General features: G+C 36.8%; 2 protein-coding genes across 2 annotated transcripts; both read left to right on the forward strand.

Moving 5' to 3' along the window:
* The first annotated feature begins 437 nt into the window (after positions 1–437).
* Positions 438–1,905, forward strand: LOC113304809 (glucan endo-1,3-beta-glucosidase-like). The gene is made up of 2 exons (XM_026553948.1): positions 438–571; positions 668–1,905. The coding sequence occupies exons 1-2, from the start codon at positions 499–501 to the stop codon at positions 1,621–1,623; spliced, it is 1,029 nt and encodes a 342-aa protein (XP_026409733.1). The 5' UTR covers positions 438–498; the 3' UTR covers positions 1,624–1,905.
* Positions 1,906–2,084: 179 nt separating this feature from the next.
* LOC113303116 (glucan endo-1,3-beta-glucosidase, acidic-like) lies at positions 2,085–3,565 on the forward strand. Its single transcript, XM_026552110.1, has 2 exons — positions 2,085–2,245; positions 2,342–3,565. Exons 1-2 carry the CDS (start codon positions 2,239–2,241, stop codon positions 3,295–3,297), a joined length of 963 nt encoding a protein of 320 aa, XP_026407895.1. The 5' UTR covers positions 2,085–2,238; the 3' UTR covers positions 3,298–3,565.
* The last annotated feature ends 6,809 nt before the right edge of the window (positions 3,566–10,374 follow it).

The raw sequence follows: 10,374 nt of genomic DNA on the forward strand, positions 1-10,374 counted from the left end.
ATTTTGTTCTTTTAACAGAAGACAGAATTCAATTCAGAGTCATATCTACTACTGACCTAAGTATTGCCTAGCTGCCTCTATGGTGCAAGTCGATACGTACATTATAGCATCTACCTCCCATATCTGCATCTTTTTTTTAGGCTCCCTGAAAATTCCGTGCAACCCACGTTGATGTCTAGCCCAAACGTGAGGGAAACGGCCAATAAGACAACTTGAAACGATCAAGTCTCTTAAATACCACCAAAATCTTCTTGACTTTTAGTTCGAATGGTTCTTACTTTTCCATGTATCACTATGTAAGGGTAGCTGGTCATTAATGACTGTAGTAAACAACCAAACAAACTATGATATCGTGTGTGGAAAATAGAGATTATCACCATCTTTTTACGAGAAAAACCTAACACAATTTTTGCCTATATATACTCATTCATTTAGTATCACTAACATATCATTTCATAGCCAAAGTATTCCATAGAAGCTCTGTATATTCTAAGAACAATGGAGTCAATGATTTTGTTTTACAAAATTTCCTTCTTTGCGGTACTTCTCGTTTCATCGAATATATTTGCTGGTAAGTACATTTATACGCTTTCTGTTAAGTAAAATCTAGCTACTCAATGATAATTTATTCGAAATTAAATATTTTATTATATTTGGTTGCATGCAGAAGCGGGAACTGCTGGTGTGAACTATGGAAGGAACGGGAACAACCTACCGTCCCCGACTGAAGTCGTTAAGCTCTTAAGATCGAGAAACGTAGACCGTATTCGTCTTTTTAGTCCAGATTCTGATGCCCTAAATGCCCTACAAGGGTCGGGAATCCAAGTTGTACTTGGTGTTCCTAACCCAGATGTCCAAAGGATAGGAATTGATCCAGAATTCGCCAGAAACTGGGTTAATAACAATGTGCTTGCATTCAATGACGTCCAATTTCGATACATTTCAGTTGGAAATGAGATCGAAATTCCTAGCGCTGCAGCGTCCAATGCCATTCTTCCCGCTATGAAAAATCTCAATGATGCACTTACAGCTGCTGGGAAAACAATTGCAGTAAGTACAACTATCAAGTTTAGTTTGGTTGAAGAATCGTCCCCTCCCTCTAATGGTCGATTTTCCGGTGGTTCTGAGAGCATAATGAGATCAATAGTGGAGTTTTTAGTAGCCAACGGGAGTCCTCTCCTCGTAAATATCTATCCTTACTTCGCATACAATGATAACCAACAACAAATACCGTTGGATTATGCATTGTTCACGGCAGATAGAGTTGTCGTAACAGATAACGGACTGCAATACATGAACCTGTTTGATGCTATGACCGATGCAGCATATGCAGCGATCGAGAAGGTTGGTGGATCTAATGTCGATATTGTCATCGCCGAAAGTGGATGGCCATCCGGTGAAAATGGAAACATTGCAACAATTCCAAATGCTCAAACATATGTTAATAAGTTGATTTCACACGTATCGGGAACATCTGGAACCCCTAAGAAGCCAGGGAAGAGCATAGAGACTTATATATTTGCCCTTTTTAACGAGAATATGAAGGACGGCCTTCCAACTGAGCGACATTTTGGCTTGTACTTCCCTGATATGACAGAAATCTATCCTGTTAACTTCCTTTAGGCGTGATCATAAAATTTGAAGTATTTTCCGTGTACGCTAATTCAATAAGTTTGTATCTGCTTAAATATATAAATGATGTAATAAAGGTAAAAGTTACCTCTGATGAGATGGTAACGTGACATCCATATCCGGGTGCATCCGTTACCACCTCCTGTTTATCCCTTCAATTGTGTTTTAATATTGTTGCATTCATATTTATGATTGTAGATCAGGATATGCATGAAGAAACGTGTGTAATATTAGGCGATGGCTTCCTTCTTGAATAAAAAAATACTCATGACAGTTAGGTCTAACAGAGTTTTTTTGCCCCACTGACCCAAATCCATTGACCACATCCAATTAGGCTCAATGTTTTTGTACTAAATTAAGTTTTCTTTTATGGCGGCTAAGTTGAATGGTGGCCAACCAGCAAATAAGTACTTTCTCGCAGGCCGCCTATGAATAGCTTAGTTCTTAATTAAGTTTCTTTGGGAGGGTCATGCCTATTTCTTGCTATATATATCAGAGAGTTCCTAGAACATATACACCATCATCAACACTAGCAACTAGAAAACAAAGTTTACCATCTCCATCGAAGTTGAAAGCAAGGGAAATCAGATTTTGATCAAAGGAAACATGTCAGGTATGTATCATAACTTGTTTCCATTAACGAAGTAGTAAACTTGATTGTCCTAGATCCTGATCTTGAATGACTGATCATTTATTGAAAATTATGCAGGAAATGTTGGTGTAAACTATGGAAGGCAAGGAAACAACTTACCGTCTCCAGCTGCAGTCATTAACCTGATAAGATCAAGAAACATAAGCCGCATTCGTCTTTTTAGTCCAGATTCAGATGTTCTAAATGCTTTACGAGGGACAGGAATCGGAGTCGTACTTAATGTCCCAAACCCAGATATTCAGAGGATAGGAACTGATCCAGATTTTGCTGGAGACTGGATTTGGAGGAATGTGCTTTCATACAATGACGTTCAGTATCGGTACATTTCAGTTGGAAATGAAATCGATATTCCTCACTCTCCAGTGTCAAATCTCATTCTTCCCGGTATCAGAAATCTTCATAATGCACTTAGAGCTGCTGGGAACAATACTCCAGTAAGTACAACTATTGCTACTAGTTTGGTTGTAGATGCATTTCCTCCCTCAAACGGTCGATTTTCGGATGGCTCTCGGGACATAATGAGATCAATTGTGGAGTTTTTGGTAGCTAACAGGAGTCCTCTTCTTGTTAATGTCTATCCTTACTTCGCCTACAGCTTAAACCAACAACAGATCCAATTGGATTATGCAAATTTTACGGCAAATCGGGTTGTCGTAACAGACAGCAATAACGGATTGCAATACAGGAACCTATTTGATGCTTTAACAGATGCTACATATTCGGCCATCGAGAAGGTCGGTGGATGGGGTGTCGATATTGTCATCACCGAAAGTGGATGGCCATCTGCTGAAAATGGAAATATTGCAACGATCCAAAACGCTAGTACCTACATAAATAATTTGATATCGCACGTATCGGGAACATCTGGAACCCCGAAGAGGCCAGGGAAGAGCATAGAGACTTATATATTTGCGCTTTTGAACGAGAACATCAAACCAGGCGCCAGGGATGAGCAGCATTTTGGGTTGTACTACCCTGATATGAGAGAAGTCTACCCTGTCACCTTCCGTTAAGCAACCAACGGAACATTAGCGACATGACAGAGATATTCTCAAGTATATTCCATGTACGCTAATTCAATAAGGTTACATCTGCTTAAGCGAGTGATTTAATAAAATGTCATGGACCACAGTTCCCTCTAGATGACATGATAAGGTACAGATACCCTACCATGTCATTTGAGTTAAACTGTATATGTAATGTAATTTGTATTCTTATTTATATTCATTCATGTAAGCACTACTTCTGTTTGAAATAAAATGTTACTTGATTATCTGGTAAGCGTTTATGTAATCCAACGTAACCAACCTTGCGAGCACTCCGTTGAAATAGTATATCAAGTAAGCCTTGCTCTTTGCTTCTCTTTTTTGGAACTTTTTTTGCCATGACTCCTATGTTACGTTCATACCAAATGGCCCATAGAGTGGCAAAACTCAAGAACCCTGATTTTGGGCATACCAAAATCTTCTTAGGCATACAAAGCACTAGTCCTAACTTGGGTGACCTTATAAGGGGTACCCTATGGGGTGGTTCAATTACCTATATGCCCTTAAATCCTTTAAATTACTACTAATCTATCCCTAACCTTAATACAAAACCTATAATCAACTACACCTAAAATCAGTTTTATTCACCTTCTTCTTCTTCCTCTCCACAGCCGAACTCATTCAACCTTCCCTTTCTTTTTTTTTCATCGCGAAAATTTAATCGTCGATTCGTGAAAATTTAGTCGACGATTAAACTCATCTATATAATGGGTCGTCGTAAGCCAGTATCTCGTTCAAATCGATCGACTCAACAACCCATTGAAGAAGAAGAAGATTTAGAGAGTGAAGAACAAGCTCAAAATCAACCACAAAATCAACCGGAAGAAGAGATTGAAGAAGAACCAACTCCGGAAATGAGAATAAGAAGGTTAGTTCTACAAACCCATCTCGTATTTGATGTTTTAGATTGGTTTGGTCGATTTAATTCGTCAAAATCATGTTTCTGCGGCGGTTACATGGTATGGTTCGGCGGAAAACAAATCTTAGATGTGCGCCGAGCTGTTCTTGAAACTGAACCCTGAAAGTGCATATGAACGGCTCGGCGTATATCTGAAATCTGTTTTGAGCCGAACTTAATGACACAGAGACTTATATTTAGGATCCTCTTATTCGATGGTGTTAGTTTTGTGAATTTCAGAAATTTTGCATGTGCGTAGGATCGGCTTGTATGGTAGTATTAGTTTTGTGCCGAATAAATGTTGTTTGAATTTCAGAATTTTTGCATGTGCTTAGAAGAGGGGTCGTGGTTAAATGCCCTTTTATGTTTCCAACTTCCTTTTAATCATTTGTCCTTCAGGTTCGGCTTTTTCTATAATTTGAGTTATAAGCCGAGCCTTAAAAATCATTATTGGTGTAATCCAGTATATAGTTCGGCTTAAATCTCACCAATATGGTGAGCCGAATCTGTAAAATTTTTCAAAATTAGATCAAAAATAGCCGTTACTTATATAGGTTCGGCTTATGTTCTAAAATTTCTATAAGCCGAACCTTTACTTTTTTTTCACGAAAATCTAGGAACGACTCTTTTTTTGAAAGATATAGCCGTTGTAAAACTATATTCTATATATACCTACATGTTTTTTCATATTCTTAACCACATATGCTCAACAAATGGCACCCCCAACTCCTAAGTTTACTCTAGAAGAAGATTTATCTCTTTACACTAATTATTTAGCATACTATCCAAAGAAGGGTGAAGAACGACGAGTAAATGGTCCGACGAGTATGTACTACTTGGTTAGAATTCATGAAGCCTTCAGCACGGAAACAGGTAATCCTCACAACCGGGAAAGTGCGTCCTTGTTTTGCCGAATTATAAGTATTAAGAAAAAAGTCACAGACTTCATAACTTTAGTTCGGATTGTGAGTCGATATCGACTCAAAGGTGAAACAAACTCTGAGATTGAAGTTCGAGCTCTAGAGGAATGGCGACGATGGAAGGGAAAGAATTTCAAATACAAAGATCACTACCACATTCTTAGAAGGTTTCTCATTACCCGTTTAGGATATTAGAAATTAATTGCAAGCCTACTATGTAGCAGGGATGTAATCCACAATTTCTATGAATTTGAAAAGTCTATTTGGAATGATATAATAATTCTTGTGTTCATGAATCATGAAAGGTTCGGCTTTCTTCAGAAATATACTACAAGCCGAACCTAGCAAAGTAATTCTGGTTTTTAAAGTTTCAAGGTTCGGCTTGCAGTGAAATAAAATTATAAGCCGAACCTGACAAAAAACTCTGGTATTTTTTTGTTGTCAGGTTCGGATTTCAGTGAATTGTTCTTATAAGCCGAACCTGACACAAAATAAACGGATAAATCCATGAAACATTTTTTATGGAGATCCTAAACGAATCTCATCCTCTTCACTGACCTCTTTCTCATCATCTTCACTGACCTCATTCTCATCATCTTCACTGACCTCTTGTTTAACATCTTCATCCTCATCACTTGAAAACGTAATTACTTGTCCACTTGGAGGCTGCACATGCAAAGATTTCCAAAGATCCATTTCTGTCGCATAATTTGCACACCAATCCATCGCAAAATTATTTTCAAAACTAGGACAAAAGGCTGCACTCATCAAGGGTGGTAATGGGCAACCGGGTCTAAGTTTGAGGCCGATAAAATGACATTTTTGAACAAATCCAAGAACAAGTCTTCTATCCATTACACCATCATTGCAAGGTTTTGTTGGAGGCGCGTAAGTAAAGCTAATACCCGTCCATGCGAAACAATGTACGACGCAATTGAATGTCTCCGCTATTAAAAACCCACAAATGGGCATTGCCATCCAATGTTCTTCGGTAATGATAAAATCCCCATGCAAACGACGTTCGAATGCAACGTACTCCGCTGCCACCCCTGCATCTTTTCTTGGACCTGTTCTCATCATTGTCTTATAGAATTCTTTGTTTTTACGTAGGGTTTGTAACAATCATTGCCGAATATAGTTCACTTCATTTTCAGGGGGCACCGGATTATTCTCTTCCACTAGTGGAAAACAGAAGTTCCGCGACCGTCAGGACAAGTCATATATACGTGTTATACGACTACTTTCAACCGTCTCTGTAGGGGTCTCTGATAAAGCGTCGTTGTTTCGTACGACCCTAAGCCGTGGGTGTCAAAATAACGACGTATTTTAAGGGTAACGAGCTACCGACCCTTAACCGTGGGTCTCATATTTAAATTATAATATAAAAAAAAATATAGATTCAGATTTGTTGAAATGCCTGAATGGCTAAAAATAATCTGACTGCATCAAAGTCAAGTCAAAGTGAACTCAAGTCAAAGTCAAATCAAATGGAAGTCAAAGTCAATTCAAAAGGAACTCAAAGTCAAGTCAAATGAAACCCAAACTGAAATTCAAATTTAAACTCAAACTTGAGAATTCCACATTCATTCATTTTATCCATTGGGTTTAAAATTACACAAAAAAGATGAAATTTTGGTTCAAGACAATACATGTCCAAACTAGCTAGCTAGTAAGTTCTAACAAAAAGATGCTAATAGACAATAAGCTAAAAGAACATGTTAATCAACAAAACGATTAGCTCCTCCGATGAAGATGAACTTAACCAATACTTCATAAATGATATCAAGTAGAGCATCCATGTGTTGTGTCCCTGGTTCACATACGACAAAGAACGTCGTTCCAGCAATGCAAATAAACAACAACACAATGACTTGGTTCAGTTCATAATACACGGTAGAACAAAATAAGTTACTAGAGTATACTTCATATTCTTTGTTTTAGTGTTGGAAGCACGTGTGAGGTAATTTGAAAAATTAAACCGAGATCTGGTTCATGTAAACAGCAGTTGGCTCATCAGTAGCAGGTATAAAATCATGCAACAAGAGTGAAAACATAAATGAGGAAAGCAGGGAATTCAGGAAAAGTAAAGGACTATAAGGGAATTACTTTTGTGGAATGCTTTTGGTATGCAAATACTAATATCACAGGGGAATAATATTCAAGCTCGTATCAATATGCAACATGTTATATATATATATATAGTGGAATATAAAAGGTGCAAAATATAACCCAAGATTCGGCATGCTATTCACTATAATACAAGTACTAGTAATTTGAAGGTTTATTCAAAGATGTGCTACAAGTCCTTATAAATTCAAAATTTCTAAAAACAAGGGCAAACCAGCAAAATGATAAACTTCCCGATGATGAACTAAGCCCAACAATTCGTATATTTGGTGCACCTGCAGCAAACAAAACAAAAAGGGATTCAGTTGACACTTCAGTTGAAAAGGTACACAGAAAGGGATTTAAATCAATATTCTATGACGCATAATGGAAGGGTCGAAAGACTACAAGTCCAACATGGAACAACAAGCACCAAAGATCAAAGTCTATAAAAATACCCCACATACAATTCAGCAGTATTTTCCAGGAAATCTACACAACTTGTCATTGATAACTCGCGTACCACAGGGATAAAAGATCATTAATTGGAGTCTCCTCTAACCAAACCACCAACTGTAGTTCTCTAGACATAATGCACTACCTGAGGAGAAATATTCATAATCTCATATTCTTTCTTAATCATTCCTAATAGATCCATCACTGCTAAACATAGACCACGCCAAAAATTAGGTTTCAAAAATCACACCATTTATAAACCCATAATAAGAAAGTGTATCATTCTATGTATATAAGCATTTCTTTCACAGAATATTAGTAAGATACAATCCAAAGGGCTCTGTCAGATAAACCTATTAAGCTAAGACATAACTCGAGACCTCAGAATGATAACTACGTTGCCGATTACAAAGCAAATAAGCTAGCCTACGTTTCCAAACCATTCAAGTTAGTTTTCAAACAGGGAACCAAGACTCCAAGTTAATAATTCTAAATATATAAAAGAAAGCAATAAACAACAACTACTTTTTTTTTCCAGGCTTTATATCAAGCACGGGTGACAACATTTGGTTCTTGAGAAGATGAGCTTACACAATTCAAGTTATAAATTTCGCAGAAGCACCTTCCTCAGATTGTGCTTTCTGAAACCAACAACATGATTGAATAGTTATGATATGACATGAAGCACATAAGTAGTACAACAACTACATAAGTATAATGAGTACAGAAATTAATACACAAACATTTGACATGAACAGAATAGCTTTTACATGAATTGAATTGCTTTCTAATACACGTGACTTCATTCCATATTCTGCAAGGCAAAAACATTACATGAACTCAATAATTTTGCTTTTTAAGGAGTGCGTGATCTACTACATAACTTCTGTAATGTAGTAAATTAGAAAAGCCTTACTGGACGTCATGCCATGAGCAGAATTTGCTAGACCATGTAGTAAATTAGCAGCACAGTGAACACATTAGTTGATGAAGGAAATATACCTGATTTCAGATCCTTTAGGCTCACGAATCCTGACCTGAAAGATGAACAATGGCATTTTAAAAGTTAAAGTAACCCATACAAACAGAACGTTAATAAAAAAACACATGTTCAAAAACCTACGTTACCCCCGTTAAGGATTTTCACTTTTGCCAAATGTACGTGCAATCAACATAAATATAGGAATACCACCTTTGCCTGTATCTGTGACTGAATTCTCTGAAACCCTGATGTCCTTCACATAAAAAATCACAAGGCATCATTGTAGAAATAGAGAAAAGCATTCAAGCAGCATATGCTATGTAAAAAATTATGTGTAACTAACAAGTATAATGTAGCTAATCATTAACCAACATGCTGGTACTCAAGCAAGCCAAGGCATCCAAAAAATGTACCAACCCATCTATTCTTATACTATCTGGAATGTAATTCTCTTTTCAATACAGTGGAGAAAATAAGTATGTGCTAGTTTCATATTCAAAAGGGACTAAGTTAATTAAGCCCAATGATTAACCATTTAAATACAACCAAGATTATCTACCAGTAGCAGCATCTTCACCAATCTATGACCAGAATTCATAACAATGTGCTAACATACATACAACAAAGAAGAATAAGAAATCCCTCTGTTGCCTTTTCCACTATTATAAAACTTATCATTACTCACATCAAAGCTATCTAACATGTAAGCTAATAATCATTTGATGCAAAGAAACTACTCATAGTTATCTAAGTGTTTCCCTTTCAAAGTAGTGCTCTTGAAAACTAATATGTAGTTAATTTGAATTCTAAGTAGGAATTAATTAGTACATGAATTCCACTTGCACACATTACCATTTCATTAACTTAATAATAGAGTCCAAAATTCAGGGAAATGTTGAGATTACTTAACTTGACCTTTGATGGTAACTGACCACCAACCTTGCAGCACTCATTGGGACCTTTTTACAAACACCTGGAGTGCAGAGTTGAGATCCACAGTGAGAGAGATTTATGTTGTTGGGGTAAGGCTCACATATCCTGCAAACACGAATTCTACAAGAATTCCAACAAATTTAGGCCTTGATAGCACCCACAAATGAAAACAGAAAAGAAAAAAAAATAACACAATTGTTTCCACAAAATTTAATCCACTCATCATCAACCACACAATAACCATTTATCAGGATTATGTTTAATCAAGTTAGACAAGAATTATGGCTCAAACCTGCAACAAAATCACAACAACCAGTTATTAGATTAAAAAATACACAGATTTGTAATCAAACAATGGTGATAGAATTAAGAGGTGAAGCATGGTTCTCAGCACTTCCTTTCCAAACCAAGTACCTCAATTATTAGTCCTTCCACCTGCAGTTTTGAGAACTTTATCACTTATCACTTACAAAACAGAACTTCACAAAAGAGTTCATTCATCATACCACATAGTACAAATTTGTTTGGACGAGCACCAACACAATAATAACAAACAACTTAATGCAGAATCACCACCAATTCAAGAAAACCCCTAAAATTAAAGGAGAAGAAAAGATAAAAACCAAACCTCAGATCTCTTCGACATAATCAGTAGAGTTGCATGCTATATGAACCCTTTTGTTTATCACATCAAAGTGAACTGGTGCATAATTGTTCAGGAGAGTTTTACTTTCCTACAAAAACCAAAA

Source organism: Papaver somniferum, chromosome 8 (assembly GCF_003573695.1).
Source record: "Papaver somniferum cultivar HN1 chromosome 8, ASM357369v1, whole genome shotgun sequence".
Classification (NCBI taxonomy): domain Eukaryota; kingdom Viridiplantae; phylum Streptophyta; class Magnoliopsida; order Ranunculales; family Papaveraceae; genus Papaver; species Papaver somniferum.

What these genes read in the sequence shown, in the direction of transcription:
- LOC113304809 (XM_026553948.1), top strand. Translation starts at nt 499, where the DNA reads ATGGAGTCAATGATTTTGTTTTACAAAATTTCCTTCTTTGCGGTACTT. An exon ending in TTCATCGAATATATTTGCTG is followed by an intron (nt 572 to 667) that starts GTAAGTACATTT and finishes GGTTGCATGCAG; the next exon opens with AAGCGGGAACTGCTGGTGTG.